Source organism: Topomyia yanbarensis, chromosome 3 (genome assembly GCF_030247195.1).
Source record: "Topomyia yanbarensis strain Yona2022 chromosome 3, ASM3024719v1, whole genome shotgun sequence".
NCBI classification, from domain to species: Eukaryota; Metazoa; Arthropoda; class Insecta; order Diptera; family Culicidae; genus Topomyia; species Topomyia yanbarensis.
Genome location: NC_080672.1, coordinates 13,858,015 through 13,879,658, shown reverse-complemented (window position 1 = coordinate 13,879,658; position 21,644 = coordinate 13,858,015). Strand labels below are relative to the sequence as shown.

The 21,644-nt window shown below is 40.0% G+C and overlaps 1 protein-coding gene across 9 annotated transcripts in view; it reads left to right on the top strand.

The window, feature by feature from the left end:
* Window positions 1-21,644, top strand: part of LOC131688976 (teneurin-m) — a 573,241-nt gene that overhangs the window by 532,960 nt on the left and 18,637 nt on the right. For 8 of the 9 annotated variants that reach the window (XM_058973677.1, XM_058973678.1, XM_058973676.1 and 5 more), the window contains 2 exons: window positions 9,230-9,437; window positions 10,923-10,949. In XM_058973677.1, the coding sequence (XP_058829660.1) occupies window positions 9,230-9,437; window positions 10,923-10,949 (235 nt within the window). The remainder of the gene's footprint in view (window positions 1-9,229; window positions 9,438-10,922; window positions 10,950-21,644) is intronic. The other variant, XM_058973674.1, reaches the window with a different exon arrangement.

The window sequence follows — 21,644 nt, the reverse complement described above, 5'->3', positions numbered from 1 at the left end:
TCCCAAAATTCGTGAATTCCATGGACTTCCATCCTCTAAAGCTTCATGATTTAATAATGCATGGCAATTATTTAAGAATTTTTAACTCGTTCAATTGAAGCGCCGTCTATTTCAGCATCGAAATTTTGTGCTGCCCACTATTATCCACCTTGTTTAGGGCACACTAGAACAATCTTTAAGCTTTTAGATATTCAAATGACTTATGCAAATATAGCTTCTGAAATTATGAATTAAAAAGAGGCTAAGGTAAACCCAGAAAAATATACGCTGAGGATACCTTGACTGGTATCGTAGGGAACCGGAGAACTACAGGTAAAAAGGCGAATGACTTTTAAATTCTAACATTCCCGAGAGTCCAGAATAGAGTGATATAAACATAAATTTAAGAAATGTACAGAAGGTATTTATCCCGGGTATCCATGGGAAAACTTGATTTTTTTAAATCATGAATTTTTCTATTGCAGGGTTCGTGAATTGATGCACATAGTTCTATGTTTCTAGACCATTAAATAATTGATCGTCTATTTCTATTCATTGCTTAATAAAACAGAGCTTCTGTTGATACATTTTATCAGATTCCGAACCGTTCGGCAACCAGGATAGTTGGCGGTCGTTGATTTTGGTCTACCAACTCAACACCTTTTCCTGTAAATTTAGCTTATTTATTGGACTAAACTGTGTCACACATCTCGTTTTATTGACTTGTGGTGAAGGAATAATGATTCTTTTTTGGAAGATATCAAACTATGATCTATCTTTTAAAGCCATTCGCCAACCTCCTCCCCTCTGTAAACAAACCTGGCCAATTCCTGTACTCTTACTCACCCTACATACAATGTCCAGGTGAACTTTTCCAATGTTTTTGATCGATTAATATCATATAAAGGATTTCCAATTTCAGGTAAAATATGGAAATTCCCAATGTGTTGAACTGCTTTGATACTAGCTATAACCTAAAGAATGGAATGAAAATCGTCCACAAATCTTTATAGGTTTTCTTAGACATTTTTGAAAACATATCTATTTTGAAAAAAAATTGCAAGCTTTTGAAATTTGTAAGTCTAAATCACACTTTTTTGCATTCATCATGATAACACAAAATTTGAGTAAGCAATGCAGTCTTCAGTTGCGCAATTTGACAACGTTATATAAGATTAAATCAAATATTTCTAGGTGCAACTCGTTGTGGTTATATGTTACAGTTTTGTAAATATAGGTGCACTTTAGGCTGAATCAAAATAAATCGATGTTTGAAAAATTATGAAGCTCTACCAAAGAATAAAAAAGTTGCCGATGACCTTTCGCTTATATCCTGACAGATCTCGTCAAGATTTTATTGGCAGATTGAAGAAGATAATCACGATAGCTACCACCAAATGCCAATTAGATTGGTAACTATCCGATTAACCCCGGCCGTCAGCTCTAGGGCACAGTGGTTGGGACGAGGCAAATTGGGAAAAATATCGACTGTAATATAGCGACAAATTGGAACTGAGGAATGACTACACTATTGTTGAATTCATTCAACATGTATTCGATTCAGCCAAACAAACAATCCTTAAACTGAATCTATTCAGAGGGTTTACTGTATAGGGTATATGGCTAGACCTGGCTTCTCGTCTAAACCAAATGTTTTTTTTCGTCTAATCGAACACCCACCGCATCCTTCGTTTTACAGTTAGGTACTCCATGTCGAAGCCGACGGATTTTTTAATTTCTAGGATGACCAACCTCTCATCCATTCACATCTTTTGTAGTCTGGAAGATTTGCGAGCAGATTTCCTTTGATGATAATAGTTGTTCGCGAAAGTTTTCTTTAATCTTGCTTAATGTACATTTATGCCCATCCCTTTCTCTTATAAATCCGAAGGCCTATTCTTCACAAATATTTTATTTGGCCCAGTCACCAATCGCATTGCCCACGGCATACAAATTACACCTAATTTTGCAACCTTTTTGCCTTTCTCAATAGAAAGGTATTGCAATTGCTCTGAAAACCGACTTTTTAACGGAGAAATTTCGAGATTTTATGTTATCTCGAAAAAATTTTTTTTATAAAAATCGACTTTTTGGGACTGACGATTTCGCACCTTTTTGCCTTTCTCATATAAAGAAAGGCTATGCAATCACTGTAAAAATCGACTTTTTAACCGAGGCCCGGAGGGCCGAGTGTCATACACCATTCGATTCAGTTCGTCGAGATCGGCAAATGTCTGTGTGTGTGTGTATGTATGTGTGTGTGTATGTGTGTGTGTCATTTAAACTCACACAATTTTCTCAGAGATGGCTGAACCGATTTTCGCAAACTTAGTTTCATCTGAAAGGTATAACGCTCCCATAAGCTGCTATTGAATTTTTAGTTGATCCGACTTCCGGTTCCGGAGTTACGGGTTGAAGAGTGCGGTCACACAGCAAATTCCCATATAAACTGGTACCACCATGATGTTCAAATGATGTAAAACATATTAAAATTGATGTAACATTACTCTAGTTTGCGGGTCTGGATCACTAATGATCAATCAAAGCAGCTTTGACCACATTGGCCACCTATGACGGTTCATGACGCCCCCGGGGAACCCGCCAAGTTCCTAAGCTAATATCACACCCATTCCCCAACGAATTCTCTACCGATTTTTACAAACTTGATTTCAAATGAAAGATACAGTAATGCCATTGACTGCTGCTGAATTTCATTCGGTTCTGACTCTTGCTTCCGGAGTTACAGGGGTGTTAGTAAGGATACACTGGAATTTCCCATATAAATCGGTACAATCGTAATACCTCAGAGGCTAAAAACTATTGAAATGGTCACCAAATAACTTCTAATCGCAGATCTAGATCACTGATTGCCAATCAAACATTCTTTGAATATATTGTCTACTATCGACGATTCCGGAATTCCGGGCATATTCCACAATTAAAGTCAAATCGGTTCTTCGGTGATGACTGAACCGATTTTCTCAAACCAAGTCTCAAATGGAAGACAAAATATGCAGTTGAGTATTGCGTCGCCGCCCCCCTCCCCCCCTCCGTCTTGCCCTTACACCTCCATCCTTCATCACTCCCCTCCCCTTGGACCACCCTCACGCCCGCATTTCCTGCATCCATCCCGTATACCGAAATAAGATGAAGGATTTCTGACGCATCCTCCACTCCCACTCTACTAACCCCCCATTCCCTCCACTTTCAAACCCATTCCACCATCATTTCAAAATATAATCACATGAAAATACTATTTTACTCATGCTGATTAAGCTAAATATTATTCTTTTGCCTTTCTCATATAGAAAGGTTATGCAATTGCTCCAAAAACCGACTTTCTAACCGACTCATAACATTCGACTCAGTTCGCCGAGATCGCAAAATATCTGTGTGTATGTATGTGTGTATGTATGTATGTATGTATGTATGTGTGTATGTGCGGATTTGTTAACAAAATGTCCACATCGGTTTTTTGGAATTTTCTGAACCGATTTTGACAAACTTGATTTTAAATGAAAGGTCCATCAGCTGCTGTTGAATTTTGTGTGGATACGAGTTCTGGTTCCTGAATTACAGGGTGATACGTACGATCACGCAGCAAATCCCGATTCTAACGAATTCTGCGATGAATATAAAAAGGTGATTTTTTTTCCAAAATGTAAACACATTTGTTGAATTTGTAGATCTAGGTCACCAACAGTCATTCAAAGTCTCTTTGGCCACACTGGCCACCATCGACGGATCCGGAAGCATCCAAATTCAGAATAACGGTTATATTGGTTTCTCAAAAATGGCTAGACCGATTTGATCAACTTAGTCTCAAATGAAAGGTGTTGCGTCCCCGGAAACCGATATTAAATTCCATCTCCATCCGACTTCCGGTTCCGGAGTTACGGGTTGTGGAGTGCGATCACATAGAAAACTCCGATTCAAACCGATACCGCGATGAATGCAAAAAGGTGCTCTTATATATACTTACCAAGTGTAATAAGAATGAAAAACATTACCATAATGTTATATTGTACGAACCAGCTACTAAATCATAGTTTGGAGAAATGAGATAGGCACAATTGCACCTCTAGGTGGATTAAAACAGGTTTTTCAGTTCAATATTACCGTGGCTGTTTTTTCTTTTTCAAAATTTTAGAACTCGAATAATGATTTATTTTCCTGTATATAGTTGTCATGTGATGTATAATAATAAAATGTAATATATGCATTTAAAAGCTTTTAATGAATATAAACAACGCACACATTCTCGTGATTCATAATTGAGAAAGGCACAATTGCACCGCTAGGTGGATTAAAATAGGTTTTTCCGGTGACAACTACTACAACTGTGTCACTTCTTTTGTAGACACTGCGGTACTAGAAAAAGTGAGACGCCGAGCACGGAACCTTGCGGAGCTCTTTTAGCATCCTAAAACTTATCCGCTTGACATCCACCGATTTCAAATTTGAAGCTTCGGATACGAAGGTAGTCTTGAATGAAGATTCCATCGTTCCCTATTACTGCCCATTACTGCCCCCAATATCTCTACACGAATAAAGATGGGTTCCAGAACCTATACCTCCGCAAAACGGGAACAGTACATGGTTCTCCTCCAAGAATGCTACCATCCCGTTAACGGCGCCGGAGGTTGAGTGATAAGTGTGACCGCTTCTCACCGCAGTGGAAGCTGTTTTAATACCTGCCGAGGTCATAGGGATTTTCTATGTTGAACATTCTTTTGTCACGTCCAGATGGCGGAGTTACCTGTCTGGCGTCGGTGATAGGTACTCGAACTGCGGACAGATGCCGACTAAAGAAAAAAGACGATTGAAAAAATCAGCCTTTTGTTATCCATAGAATATCAGGCCTGATACCATTGATTATTACCACTAGCTGATTCCCACATGTATCCTTACTCCAATTAGGTAAATAGACTGATGGAATTTTCCGGGAGGAGCTTGGATGACAGATGCCGATCATGATTTAAAGATCGCTAAATCAGTTTGAGATCGTTGATATTCCACTGGATGGCTAACGTACAGCACTCGTTCAAGACTGAGTTAAAGGGGGCCTCATAATGAACCTACCTTTTTCATACTGATTAGAGAGATTATCTGTGCCAGTGGATAAGACGATGAATTTGTAGTAATGTATGGATCTATGTTGTTTATGGTGACCGCATAAGCTGTAGTGTCTAGAAAAATATTGTTCAGCAGTGATTTCGTCCGCAGAACCTAAGGAATTGCCACGACTTACCCAAGACATACTCGATCCTTCCATGCTGATTACCATATGCGGTTGTGTTCTGGTATATCCCCGGCCGGGCGATGTGGAGAATGAGGGATCAATGGCGCAGATTATACACAAGTTTTCTCTACTATAGCGTTTGGTATTGGACAATGGTCAATCGTGCGTCAAGTTAAGGTTCCTAAAGTTTCATAATATGTTAATAGGTCAGTGATTATCTTTAGTTTGGGTTGACGTAAAGCGAGGAATTCATTAGACTTCCTTTGAGTATCGAATGAATAGTCTTGATTCAGAACGGGGTAGTAAAGCATTAAAGTGTTTTCTCTTCATTCCTTGCACCCAGCCAACAAGTTTTCCTTAAGGTTCAAGTTACCTTTTTTAAGCATGTGTTAGAATTGAACGCTTGGTAGTGTGCGTAGGAAAATTTGTGTTCAGCTTTGCCACCGGATTATCCATTTAAACCTTTTTAAAACTCTAAAAGAAGAATATCAGTCGATTTATTAGATCATCACGATTCAATTCATGCAAAATACCTGCTGGAAAAACCATCGGCTTAGCTAAATGGTGCTTTTGAAAAAGTGGCTGTGGTTTTTTCATTGCGCAGTTGTGTTGCGTACCCCAGCTCGGTGTGGTAGTGTGATAAAAAATCACAGCCACTTTTTCAACAGCACCATCCAGCTAAGCCGATGGTTTTTCCAGCAGGTATTTTGCATGAATTGAATCGTGATGATCTAATAAATCGACTGATATTCTTCTTTTAGAGTTTTGAAAAGGTTTAAATGGATAATCTGGTGGCAAAGCTGAACACATTTTTTCTTACGCATACTACCAAGCCTTGAGGTAACTTGAGCCTTAAGGTACGTGAACCCTGAGCTCTTCTTCCGGCCTGGCTTTTTGACAAAATGAACAATTCCTTGCCCCTTAGGTCGCTTTGAAGAAAACACTTTCTGGCACAGGTCTAAATTACCCAGGTGTAAAATCTAGAGTCTTGTAGAATCTTTAGTAAGGATCACAGCCACTGATTTCTTTCTTAGAGCCACCAGCATAATGTGCTAGGGCGCCTTCCGGAACCGGATAGGCCCCATGCATTCTATTATTACAACCTCGAATGCTAACGTAAGTGATCAGTTCCGTGAAAAGGTAACCAGCGAATGAGGTTATATATCCATAAAGCCCTACATATAGACTCATTTAAATAAGGACATGTGATGGTGCATCCAAGGTAATCGTTGGAACCGATTTCATTGCTTCTGCGATGGATAGACAAGCCACTTTTTGTACTTTTTATGGTTCCAGACAAGCCTTTTTACTTTCCACTCCTGGCAATCACACATTGATATTTGAAGTGTAAAGCCAGTGCGTTATTTTTAATTTCAAGCCACATTTTTCCCAAAGAAACTTCGGCAAACCAGACGCATGATTTTAAGACTTTTTACGTAGTTCTTTTGATGTTCAGATTCCACAGCAGTTTACTAGCTATCATTACTCCAAGAAGTTTTACCTCCATAGCAAATATGATAGTGGTTCCATTAAGGATCGGTGGTTTGAGTTTGACTTTGACTTTTAAATGGAATTACGAAGATTTTTTGAAGATCGACATCGAAGATCCATCTTTGCCCCTAACAGTGATCACAATATCATCTGTGTTACCCGTTACTTCAAATACCAAATCTTCCAGTTCATTCAGGATCCCGTCTATCATCAGGAACCACAGAAGGGGTGACAGCACTCCTCCTTGAGGACAGCCTCTAGTGGCTCTCATAGTTATAGTCTCACCTCCCAGCGATGCTGTCACAGTCTGGCAATACAACATTTCAGTAATTCATTGGACAGTGGAATACTCTGCCCTTTTTTATTCAGCAGCACGCTGAATCGATTCGAAGGCTCACTCAATGTCGTTGAAGAGCGATATTACGCATTCTTTATTTTGCAGGATATTTTTAACATTTTTGTCAAGACTTTGCAATGCCGCAACAATGCTGATTTCCCAGGTTGATAGGCAAACCGCTTATTCAGTGGTTGCCCACTGATAAATTCAAACCTTATATGCGAGCCACCTTATCTAAATTATTCAGAAGAAAATCTCGCTGTACGCTTTAGGCTAAATAACAACATGTTCGTCTACATGGCTCTGGTATGAACACTACCCCGACTTCCCCAAAAAATACCAATACTTACTCTAAGTTATAGCTCTACCTAATTATCTGTGCCGGATATGGTAGAAGTGTTTCCAGCTCTATTGAATCAGTACTGGAAATATTACACCCAAACCCGATGATTTACAGGACTTAAAAGATTTTATGACATCTTAAATAAGGTTAAATATTGCTTTCGACCTCCGCCTCTCAATGACGACTGTTGTGGTATAACTATTTGAGAAGATATTCCAATTGAGTATTAATAAGAAACTTAAGCATTATTGATAATAACTATGTGGGTCCTTTGGTTTCATCAATGTACCATTCTCATTAGAGTGATATTTGCTGAGATTCGCGGGGAATCGTGATGTGGGAGATAGCTCATCCGCCTCCTCGCAGAAACCTCCTCTTAGATTTCATACGAATCTTGGTTGATCCTTTGTCACTGCATCTTTGGCCAATATGGTGCATAAATTTCACCTTCCTGCGCATTCTATCAAGGTTATTGTTCTACTACTACGGATATCCCAACACGCGAGGAAAATAGGCTGAGATAGCGACAACCTTTTGGTGACTTCCTCTGTCGGAACTTCTACTATTGCAGACACTAGGTGCCTGGATATACATTCGGTTATTGGAAAGAATTTAATGTCGTTCGCAAAGCAGCATAACCGCTTTTGGACGACCCTTGTCTTTACAGTAAAGCAACTTGCATTTTTGTGGTGGAAGTCCGTGAATCTTCTACTATCCATGCTTCTTGGATCAATGCTGCTTAGAACTGCTGAAGCTCATTTCGCACATTATTCTGGATGCATTTGATAATGCATGCAATTTTCGAGATGATGAATGTCCAGTTGCCTGATTTGGGGTTCCGGGCAAGTGATGCTTCTTCCCCTCTTTCCCAGTTTTCCTCATATTCCCAGATTGGGAAGTCTAGGCACTTGAGATTCCTTACGTCCAATTTCCCACACAGTTTTCCTGAGACCAATCATAACATACCGTATATGAATTTACTAGTTTATTTCCGTATATGAGTTTGTCGGCATATTTCCAATACAAACTGCATGTCGCTCCTGAGTAATAACCACAACTATACTGTCTTGACTTGTGTTTACTTGTGCTGCGTCGTTCTGCTGATGAGTCTCTTATACGACTTCCGTTATTACCGGTAGTCAAAGGAGAAGTGGACAAACACGGCAGTACCTGTATTTGCTAGCGAACTGGCAAGGGTTATCTTTTGAGAGCGGCAATTCAGGCAATAAAAAATCTTCGCGTACACTCTACTGTCTTGGCCGTACTTCACGTATTTAAATTATTCCTTAACCTTTACAGCCTCACATAGATTGGTGAAGACAAATATAAAACAGCGAGAGATAGAAAGGCGGTAAAGCTGTGCTTGTGATATTTGCCATTTTCGTGATTCTCCGTACTTCAATCACATTTTGGATATTCAGTTTATTCAAGATCTGATAGGTAGGTTAATCGTATAGATGTCAAATTAGTTTTTAAAGCCTTATCCTGTCACTTAGTGTCAGATTCAGATGAGACGAAGTCGAAACGCGAATTCCATAACTAATTTAGTTGTAGGTTTTGTGCCCTTAACGCGCAAATGTGGTTTTAAACAATTTTCTCTTTATTTGAGAAAAATTGGTTTCTATCGTCTATCTCACTACAGCAAGCAATCAATTAGACAAACATTTAAGATTTTACAGAAAGCAACCCATGATACGTCAGATTTTGCCACCGAAAGCGATACAAAGATCTGCGCCATATACCGCATAACCCGACTCTTCGAATCGCAAATGTCCTATCCGCATCATACTACAACTGTTCATCAGAAAAAAAAAAACTAAACCATTCCCAATTTTAGATGGCCTTGTGGACTGCGAAGATCCCGAATGCTGCGGAAGCCATTCCTGTAAAACCAGCCAACTGTGCGTGTCGGCACCGAAACCGATCGACGTGCTGCTCCGGAAGCAACCGCCAGCTATTACGGCTTCCTTCTTCGAGCGCATGAAGTTCCTGATCGACGAGGGTAGTCTGCAGAACTACGCCAAGCTAGAAACGTTCAACGAAAGGTAAGCGGACCCGTGTGTGCAAGGAATGCTACGAGTTGATTGGTGCAATCACTCATTTTCTTTCGTTTTTATTCATGTATTAGTTCGTTGTTTTGTATTTATTTTTATTTTTTCAATTCGTACTGCGTGTTTTATCGATTATCTGCAAATCGGAGAATCGATAAACCAAAAGCTGTGTAAATATAAATTTAACATGATTGGTTTCAATGACGGACCGCTTCTCAGATCAGAAACGCGGCTCTTGCAATCCCTCCGCAGAGAGTGATAAAAGTCAAATATTTTTTACGCTTCTGTTTTGACTTTATTTTTTTTGGTTTCATTGTTTCACTCGTTTTATATTTCAATATGGACAATAATGCTGTTATGATTACTATATAAATATATTATGTTGTGCCCCCGTCTATTTATACATCCTCCTGCTAATTGCCATTTGTTTTATTTTTAATGTTCCGCATAAATATCGCTGCTACTAACAGAGTACAAAAAAAACAAAGTCCAAACCCCCCTGAGAAGGCCTCCCCAAAGTAGGCGATGTTAAAGCAAGCAGGATCGAGTGTGTGTGATAGAGAGCGGGCGAAAGAGAGAGAGAGAGAGTAAAGCCGATAGTATTCAATGGGCAAACAAATGTGTGCATCATTTATCATAAATTAATGCATTAAATATTAACAGTTGAACCGAAGCCAAGCCACGCCCGACTGCTTCAGGGCATAATATCCCATTTTTCTGGCATCGGAACATACGATAATCTCCGGAAGTCAGCCATATCGGTTACACATACCCGCAATCCCCTTAGGTTTAATAACCAACAACAAAAAACAACTGCTATGAACAAAAAATTATACCAATTGCACGATGATTATAACACCGTTTAATGCGATAATATTTTAATTATTGCCATTGTTGGTATTATTTTCAGCGGCCAGTTTTTGTAGGTAGCCACTGGCGCGGGAGTTACTGTTTGTATGCTTTTTACTTACTGGACAGCCTAATTAGCGGTACAATGTCAAATATCCACTCTCTGTCTCTCTCTCTACCTCTCTTCCGTACATATACACACAAACACGCATCGATCATGGTACTATTTGTTTTCCCACTAATTGATGATTGATCAATTTTCCGCCATCTGCCAGAATTGATAACCATTCAGTTTTTCGTCCAGTCCATGTTTCAATAACTTCAAAAGAGTGACATGGTTTTCTGGACATCGAAGTAGGCCCACAACACGAAATCAACCTAGAATTTTTTTCAATCAAATTGCCACCCATTCCGAACCGGCAAAAATGTTGGACTTTAACACCCCTCGTCTAACTCGTACTAATGAAACCAATCCAAACTAACCCTAACTTGAAACTAATCAGATCCGACGAAAGACACAGCTCCTGATCCGTCGAAGCCTAACCGAATCTAACACAAATGCTTTTCTCCTTCATCTCTTTTTTTCTCTCTAACTAACCTCAACCTGTCTGTGACTGTGTGAATGTGCAGCGTTTTTTGGAATCATTTTAACGCAAGGTAAGAACCCACCGAGAACTAACAAAACGCTCCTCCACAATGGAAATTTAAAAAATCAAAAAAAGCGAGAACAAAACCAAAACAAAAGAGATTTTGCGGAATAAAAAAGTTTAATTAGTTAACAGTACCAGTAGAAAACGTCCCAATTCCTATCCTTCCACTGCAGTAAACGTGCACTGCACTACCACCACGTTCCTCTGTGCGCCCTAGAATACAACAAAAAAGCTTCTTTTGTCCCACTACCAGAGTAAACAACCCCCCCCGCAGCAACCATCATGGACCATTTCACCCACACACCCTCCTCGTTAACTCTTCAGTTCTGTGTATCGTGACGATTTTTATGTTTTATGTTGTACTTTTCCGTACAGGAAAAATTGTTTGCTACTTTCTGTTATTTGTTTCATGTGTGTATGTGTGTATGTTACTATGTTTACAATTTACTCGAAATAACAAAACAAAAAAACAACAACAATAAGCAAGCCAAAACGTGGCATGCTGCAATCCGAAAACCGAAACCGACTTTGATGGCCGAAAAGTAGGCCACCAGGGATCAACGCTGCGGCGCATAGCATATAGTGAGTGCTATCGCTTCACCGCAGGCGGTTTGACCGACAAACATGTCAATCTGTTTTTTCATACATATTCCAAACTGTGATCATCCGCTGCTGCTGCTGCGGAAAGTCGAGAGTCGCGCCACGTCGTCGGGGCAGGGAGCAAAGCGCACGCGGGAAATGAAAACGAAATTAACAGTAGTAGCAAAAATGCCATCGCATCAATTTTAATTTTTTAGCAAGACCTCTATGCGAGGCTGAGGCTGCATCAGCAATCCTCCGGAGAGGAACAGGAGGCTGGGAAGGACACCGAAAATATATTGCATAAATTTAATTTTTAACTTCAATATTGTGCGTCAACGCAAATTCCTACCGCCGCGTCGTGTAGGCGATGCAATCAAATTGCACCGCCTACCGCGATGCGGTAGGTGGGAAGGAGAGAGGAAAAAATTCCAGTGCCAGCGATGTTTTGTCGGAAAATGGATTACACCAAGATTGGCAATTGGGAGATAAAAAAAGTATCCGCAAATGTTTGCGATAACTACTGCTGGTACTCTATTTCTACAACTATTGCATAACATTTGGGTCACGGGGAACTGGGAAGGTTAACTATGGTCAGTGCCAAGGATTATAACTAGATCGAGGTGGTTGCAAATGGTGATTTAGAACAAACAAATGCGTTTCGATGGTACCCGGAAACGATCAGGGTTGTCGTTAGCTTTTGGTTTTCAAAAATGTAGTAATTTTGTAGGGATATGGGGAGATCTGTTCATGTAAGATAAATGTAACCCTTCAATATAGGGATCTGGTCCCAGGCACGTAGCCAGAGGGGGGGCTAGGGGGCTAAAGCCCCTCCCGAAATTTTTCAAAAATGAATTTCAAAAACCGGCGATGTTTAACAAAATTTGTTGCTCATTTGGTTTGAACAAATCTTTGAGAAAAAGTTAAAGAAGGCTATTTCTAACCACCAAAGGCAATGGTCACGAAATTCAGTCACTTTATGCTTTTGCTCGAGCCAGTGCGACGCGAACGACAAAAATAGTAACTTTTATATTGTGTGTCTTGCCTAAAGAATAAAAGAAACTGTTACTATAATTGTTGCTGTAGTAATCTGTCGAGAAGCAAGAAGTGGTGCTCCAGCCAAATACGGTGATTATAAAATTATTGATGATTCGCTTAGGACCGAGTATTCATAATGTGGAACATTTCCTGAAGGTGTGAATAGAGGTTGGACTTTCGGAAGCGAGTTCTACCATGTCAGGCATTTAGCGCTCAACAAATTAGCCCAGATGAAACCATTCATTTCGAACAACTTAAAAAACGTGGTTGAAAGTGACAATGCTATAATTAAGATCCTCCTATATACGGACGATGAGAACATCAATGTTCCGCTACAAGATCGGATATCGCTTACTCGCAGATTAATGTCATATTTGGGAGAAATGGAATCCATTCGGAAGGATAATTATTGAGAGCGAGAATCAAGTAACAAATCAGACATTCGCAAACATAAAGGCAAAATTGACGAATTGACATAAAGTTTTGCAAAAGTTTCACAGGAAACGGATAATTTGCTGTGATTTGAAAACAGACAACTCTAACAGAAAGCCTCTTTTGAAAATTAGATGTAAGTGCGATGTGTTCTCTTCCATGTGTCGGAAGCAAGTGATGCTGAAATTATTAAGCTCACCTGTGTTTATAGTTTCTAGTTATTTTGGTGGTGATATATTTACCTAATTTTACGTAAATTAGAAGCATTCAGAATCAGTGCTAAGTAATTTTCTTTCGATTAGTGAACAAGTTCTGAGCAGTTTCGCTCAGTAGATTAAATTCTGGGTAGTTTTCATTAGTAGATTAAATCATTGAAATATATATTTTACATTGTCCAAAAACCCATGAAATCCGAAATAATACCTTCAAATGTTCAAATATAATATTTACTTAATCTAGGTAATCTTCTCAAGTTCCAACGGTTTTGCGAAATTCTGAACGTCAATGAGCTAATGATCTTATTCTTGCATTGTAGTGGAATAAGTAGTTTTTTGCACTCACTTTACATTTTGACTTTTACTATAGTTTCAGGGATCTAGGAAAATCAGTCTACGATATTTTTAATTCGTAAGTCCAATGATATGAAAGTATCTAAACAGAATCTACTTAAATAAATAAATAGATAGTTATTCTCAGTTGCCTGATAATATTGTTGAAGATAGCGTTTAACCCATTCCCCACGAGAGTCAAATGAAAAAACATGTGTTTTTCTCAGGATTATAATTACGACATGATCAGTATCATTTAAACAGAAATTTCATAAAGTTGAGTTAACGCATACTTCGGATGAAGTCACAGAACTAGTAATAGTAGCCTGATCATGAAAATAGGAGTTGAAGTTCACTTTGTTCGGACATTCTTTGCAACGATAAACTTGGATTTCACACTGATATATTCCTATCCATGGAGACAACCTTAACGTTGGTTTCGTTCTCCTGTTTAGCAAATGCGTGTAAAGTTTCGTTAGGCGGGTTTTTGGATATTTTTGTACTCATTCCAATTTAGCGTCTTCTACACCTTGTAAACGTGTAGTCTAGAATGCGTAGCATTTTCAACCAGCCCTAAATACTTTGATCTCTTGATGAATCTTGAGAGAAATTTCTAACTTATAAACTAATAATAATCAAATTTAATTCGTCGATGCACTATAGCTTTTCTTGTAACAGACAACATATTTTTAGGGTTTTTAGTGTCTATTGTCTTAGTTATGGAATTGTTTTCACTAAGAAAATTTCATAATTACATTCAGTTTACTGTGACTATCTCAAGTCATCAGAATTTATACATTTATGCAATAATTTTCAAGCCCCTCCCGAAACAAAATCCTGGCTACGGGCCTGTCTGGTCCAAAATATTGGAACGAAAGCATTTAGCGTGAGATTTTGAACGCTAATAACTTCCGTAGTAGTTATTAAAATGACTTAATTGTTGCACTATTAGATGCATAATAGTTTCAGCAATTTTGAAGTATCTGGCTAGCAAAAACAATAGAAACAAGATTTTCCTATTAATTCAAGTTTTTTTATACGCAGTGGGAGATGGGCGCCAATATCACGTTAGGTAAATAGCGGTGCGTATTGTATTGCAAGTATTTTGTTTTGCTAGAATGCTAGACTCTAGATCAATGCAGAAGTTGTACTGGCCAAGCCGTTTGAGTTTTTTCACTCATTCCAGAGTAATAGGTGGAATCAGATATAGCAAAAAACGGCGGGCCCCAACCGAGTTCGTCACTGAAATGTTGGTTCATTAGAATGGGTCGCGAGAAAACGCCCCCACATATGAGCAGATAAAGGGGGTAAAACTATGTCTAGGTTATGTATTCGATGTATTGTTTCAGCAGACGGGGTTCTTAACGGGTCGCGTGGGGTACCCTACTTATCGGGGAACCAATCAAAGAACCGGAGTGATGAATGGTCGATTCTGTTGGAAATTATAGGAAGAAGCAAACACCGCGCGGTAAGGTGAAGGGCCAGCTTGACTTGGGTTCAATTTAATTTAGACGTAGAGTCGGATGTCTTTGACAAATATGCAGAGAATTTCCTGATTTGTGGGATCATTTGGAAGAAGCTCCCTGGCAGATAGGGGGAACTATTACAGAGTGAGCGTACTGCTTCAGGGCTGGATTCGATTACCAACTCGACTTCAGGGACCCACCACGCGGTTTTGGGCAACTCTGCCCGAACAAACGTACAGCTCGTAATACCTTCATGCTCATGGCATTCGACATGGGTGTTTGAAATGGGTTCAACCCTTGAAAACATCATCACTATGGTCCTCGAAATCCTATATAAAAATCATATTTTGGTGTATTGTGAGGTTATTGAGACCCTTTTATGGTTGTTTAATGGCTGTGAAATTTGGCACCGACCATGGTCGTTATGGTCTTTTCAAAGGGCTGTTTGAACTCATGAGAATTTGCTCGCATACTGGTTCACAGTTTTTGAAGCTCCAATCAATTGACCATCAAGTGTTCTACTGTCTGATGCAAGCGTTGCAAGTTTGAAGAGTAATTTCTGCTTCATTCGGTCGGCACGGTCCACCCATTTTGTAGATGCTTCCTCGCTATTATGGGTGTAGCCAGGTAGACTTGTCCAGTGTCGAATTTCCTCGAAATCTTTGTTTATGTCTTTAGATTAAATTTCGTTGGTGAGAAGTGAGCCCAATCGACGCCGCAATAACCGTGGAACTAGAACTAGAGCGGCTCAATAGATTTATTTCACGAAAGGGTGTCTTGTGTCTTGATGGCGGACAGTGACAGTGGCGAGATCCGCGAAGATGTGGAAGTGATTCGCGTATTTGTCGTTGACTTATTGTTCATAGTTAGATCGTACTACGCTCGGTAAGACTTATCCTCCTGTACCTGGACTCAATCTTTGGACTGTTGTTTAACCAGGGTTATTTGTAGGCACTGTACGGAAGGGATAAAGTCGAGAGCTCAATGTCCCAAAGGGTACAATTAATAACAATCGTTGGCTATGTTGTAGAGTGGGAACATATGATTTGATCAGGCTGCTTCAAACCCGTAGAAAGTCCGGTTGTTAACAGTTTATATTTTTATTTCATTCCGTGTGTCGATAGCCGATAGTGCGCATGGACCGTCGCCTACTTTTCCAGTCTCTCTTGAGCAGCCTGCAGTGACATGTGTGGCCGGGTGTGACGCCGAGCTTGCTTATTGATCGAATGTGCTCATGGCCTGCTATCTTTTGCACCGAACCTGCCTTTCGATGACCACGATAGCAATGCCATCTTCGTTTGGTAAGATAGCGAGCAAATAGATGATGCTCGTTCAAAAAATGGTGACAACGGATGATATTCGTTATAGAAATAGTGAAACTGCGTTGGTTCCGTGTGATGTGTCTGTTTGGTAACCGATAATGCATACTTTGCAATTCTGGAGTTTTAAATAACTGTCCGTTTTGTCCGGTAACACCATATTTCAGTAGCTGGTGAAGTACACCCTCCCACCAAATCGTGTTGAATATCTTCGCAAGGTCGAATATCGCAATGTCCGCATATTGGTTCTCGGTAAGAGCCTGGTGGGCAATATTAGCGAGGGATCCAAGGATTTATCGAAATGCGCATTGGTAATTCTCCAACAAATTGTTCTCCTCCAGAAAGGACATCAATCTTCTGCCAACCTTACGTGTTGTGAGTTTTCCCATACATGCCATCAAGATGAAGGGACAAAAATCGGGATCCTCTCATCTATTTGGGATTGAGATAATCAGTACTGTTTACCAGCTGTACGAGAGTAGACTACGATTTTAGGCTTGGTTGAAACTTCTCAGAAAATCCTGTTACCGTTCGAGGTTCCGCAGGAGCCCAGCTGGTTTTCCGCGAAATAATGCGAGGGTGTGGTTTAACTCGGAACCAGTTAAACTCTTGTGAATCAACGGCGGTATCAACCGGTAACGAGAAGCGGAACATTCCCAATTCGTTTGCGACCTACAGTAGATCCATGAGAATAGTTCCAGTGGATTTCAATACAAATTCAGTGCGTCTTCCCTTTACCTTTGAGGGCATCGACTCTCCCAGAGTTCGTTCTTTAAAATATTTTGTAGAATTCCTGTGGAAACTCAGCCTAGCTTTTTATCTAAATCTTTTCTCTGATATATGTGATTTCGTGTACGATAAAAGCCGGCTGATCCCTGGAGAGAAGATGAGAGGATGAGAGGGAAGTCTACGAAGTGAGTTTTATGGCTAACTTCGATTGCCGATTCGATATCCAGGCCCCGATGATCCACGCGGTTTTGGGGAGCTCTGCTGGTTCGAGGGATGCCAAGCTCGGGTACCTGGCTCACGATAATCCCGAATTCTTCTGTGTGTAGTTAGTGATGGTCATTTCGCAATGACTTCTTGGATGAATTTTTCATAGGTCGGTGACGCATAACAAAAAGGGCGTTGATTTAGTTGGAGCCTGTCTGTCGTATGATAGGATAAACTGCCTATTTTCACCATACTAAGCAGGGTGCCTCACTAATTCATTAATTTCTCGGTCTACAATCAATGGAATGCCTAAAAATTGACATTAACAGCTTTGATTCATTGTTATGAACCGATATAATAACACAAATGCGCTGAAAACATTGAAATTCTCGCGTTTGAGCGCAGCAAAAACTCGAATTGAGTGCCCCTATGTTGCGCTACCATTTGACTCAATGCGTTGAACAAAGATGGCAGACACTGTCCTTATACAGAAGGAAAAGGGAGGTGCAGGCTGGTGAAACATTCCCTCTCACTAAACAGTGTTAAAGCTTTTCGCAATGGCTAATGTCGCGATGTCCAGACACTGGTTGTTAGAGCCTGGTGGGTTATATCACCGAAGGGTTCGAGGTCTTGTCGAAATGCGAATTGACGATTTTTCGAGACTGGGTATCAATCTTCTATTGGGATTACATGAGACGGAAATCTTTTGGCATCCGTGCATCCTCTCATTTATTTGGGATTGAGATAATCACTACAGTTTACCAGCTGTACGGGAGTAGTCTACAATCTTAGACTTGATCGAACTGGTGGGGTAACTCGGAACCAGAAGCCCTGTCCTAGATCCGAAGAAAATGGGAAGAGTCCCGTGGATGGCGAGAGCAAAGTTGCTGCGTCTTTTCGTACCGTTTAGACCACTATGTTTAGAACGTTGGACATGGACCATTCTGCTGATTAGAACGACAAAAGTCAGTAGATTGACCTCTCGAGTGGGACCATAAGAAAGAGTGAGCGTACTGCTTTATGGTAGGCAGGGTTTAGTTGGTCGGTGCTAAGTCAGATCTGACTAAGTCGCAAAACATAAAAAAATACAGAATACAGGATACAGAATTTCTTCAGCTACATTCGACTTTCACGAGATTTGAAATATATAATAAAAAGCAAGAGTTAGGGCAAAAAGTATTTTCCAATTATCATGTTTTTCTCGAAACCAATATATTGTTACTTAGTCCGGTCTGACTTAACACCGACCAGTTGTCGACTCGGTTCCAGAAACTACGCGATTTTGGGGAGCTCTACTGATTCGGGTGATGCAAGCCTTGGCTGCCTGGGCAACGATGAGTCGAAATTTATATAAAATATGGGTGTGGTAAGCATAATAGTTATTTCGAGGGATTGTTGGGTGATAGTCCAGTTAGTTAGATCGCATAGCAAACGAGAGGATTGATGTAGTTAAAACAAATCTATCGTATTGCGAATCTTTTCTAAAATCCACATCGAGACATTTCAGCCATGCGCCACCAAGCAGTGCGCCGAATTACGCGCATGTTCACTTTGCATTAGTGCAAGCGAAAAAACGGTTTGACGTTTAGTTGTGACGTAGACGCCAATGAGAATGATGGTGTTCTGATGTTCGGTAGTCTCGATTAGCTCGCTACCTTTGTTGTTTGTTCCTTTTAAACACTAATGGTGAAGGGTTATTTTTTTTTTCGAATAATGCAACCGCCATTTCCAAATCAGATGGTTACTTCACTGGATGATGTACGTTTGTTTTCGTAACTGAATCGAAGGACAGGATCAGTGCCTTCACTGATGTGGGTTTCTTTCAATGCGAGACACATCGAATAGGCACGGGTTCTGATGCGTTGAAGTTGACCAAAGCACTCGCTAAGATCGTTCAAGCTCAACTGGATGACATAGTTACAGTGATTATGAACTTGGGAAAGAAGACTGTAGCTGAATTAGCTGCTATGTGCCGATCTGATAGAGCTAGTTGAAGAGTGGAAGAGGTGTTAAACTGGATTCCTTGTGCCTGGAATTTTCCGGGAGGCATCGGTATTTTTTCAACGGAAGCGACAAGGCTTAGTTTGATGATTAGTGCTCTGGTCGAAGTTTTGGGTTTATCATATTGACGTCGGCACAAGCTGCAAAGATTTATGAACTATCGATGGTGTGCATCTGCGTTTATGAAAAAGTACTTGCCTGGATAAAACCCTGGATCAGAATTCATCGGTGCCACGCTTTTCTCTGTCAAACTCCAGTCAATTAGAAGGACCTCCCAATGTTTCAGTTACGGGGCTTGTTCGATGGACATACTCTTCTTCAGTTTGGTACCGAAGGGGTGCATTCGCATTTGTGGTGTTATTGTCCCAGAAGTGGAAAGATGGCTATCTGCAAACGAAATATGATTGTACTCGTCCATTGTCTTTGCTGCTTCCTTTAGTTTCCTCAAAAAAATTGTGACTCTTGCTAATACGAGTCAAGTGTCCTTATCCGTAGTTGATGCAAAGGTATGTTATTGGGGTATCTCGTATTGTTGACTACAGCTCAATCTGGCCCAAGGGATGGAACAGAAGCAACTATTGTGTCCGAAGCACACTTGAAGCACGTCATCAGTAGAGGGGTTTTCAATACGAGTTCCATATTATATTATAGGTGGTACGTTGGTCGGTTTACCTTCGATAATTATGCTTAAGCAGAGAACAGTCGTGACTCCCTGAATCTTCAGCTCTTCGTGAAGTCTAACTTTTTCTACATTATTCGTGTCAAGATCGTTCTACACCTTTTGGTTATCTGAAGCTGACCTAACTTTCATACTACTGTACGGTTCTGATCTACATAGATACCTGGTTCACTGTTAGCACTCAATAAAAGAGGTTTCCTGGCAATCCTATCCCCGGAATTAATATCGCCGGGTTGGGGTCTACTCCTGTCGGGAAAAGGGATGAACATGTAATATGAACGGATTTATTAGAAAATGTAATGATCGGAAGAGTATGCATTACTATGCTCTATTTCTCGTTAAAAAAATAATGAAACCTTATTGTGTGTAAAAGTTAGAATACCTAATTTCTTTTTTTACATTTGAGCGACCGAAAATAAAAGTTGCAAGGATAGAACATGATTCGCAAAACCCGTTTCAAACATATTAAAATATAAAATAGGCTTCAAGCATAAAAATCGGACAGAAATCCTTCAGCATAAGAATCGCTTAAAAAGTTTTCACCCATCAAACTCGGCAAGGATGAACCACCAGTTTAAAAATCATTTAAAAATACATAAGTCGCTCGTAGGAGCATCCGTATATCTTGATGTTCAAGATTAAAAGTCGGCTAACAAAAACTACTTTGTAAGAATCGGATGTATTATTTTCAGGAGTTTTTACTGAAGGTTTTTTACGCGACTTTGTCCCAGTCCGATTTTTATGCTTGAAATTTATATCCGGTTTTTATATTCTAATATATTTGAAACGGGTTTTACGACGAATGTTCTGTCCTTGCGACTTTTATTTTCGGTCACTCATTTAACACCTTTGATTTTCTGTACCACCTTCAAATATTGCTCGAAACCACCACAACCATATTTTTGTGCCCTTCACGTACCAAGACTGGTTACACCAAAAATTTTCGCCGGAGGAAGAAACTTTCGTGTTTACCCAATTTTTTCTGCCTATATGGTGAAATATAGCATAGTGCAACAAACAAGTACGTACGGACTCCATTAACAATGCTTCCCAAATATCATGAGTCATAGACCTTCAACTGGTCAACATTGAAGATGTTGTAGTTATTTAATTTCGAGAGCGTGTAGAACAAAAGGATATCGATTTAAAACTGGGATGCTACTCATTGGTCATGGTCGATTTAGGAGCCCGTTTCGCAATTCGGGTGTCTCTGCGTCCTTCCGCTGGTTCTTGACTACTAGCTAGGGAGATGAGCTTTACTTTGTTGGAACATTCCTAGTAACAAAAAATTGCAAAGAATCCTGAAAAATACCTTCCCAGTGAGAGTCGCTGTTTACCTTGTTTCGATCTTCTGAATTTAATTAGCTGTGGAGAAGAGCAAGGTTCGTTCAGTGAATCCTCCACAGCGAGAGTGATTGATACTTTTGGATCCTTAGACCAATCACATTCTCATGGTCCCAAACACCATACTGCGGAGTGCAATAACACCACTGGATCGCTATACCCGCGTGCTTTTCACTAATTGTAATGTCAAAAGGTTGGAACTATCCCCCTCTACTATTTACTATCATTCCCATAAGCAAACCACTAAAATCAACCTCGTGGCGCATTCATCACTCTTTTTCAGCAATGTTGGCCTTCCTATGCCCTAACAATTATTCACACATATTCAATAAATTACAGATTCTAGCTGCAATTACTAAATCC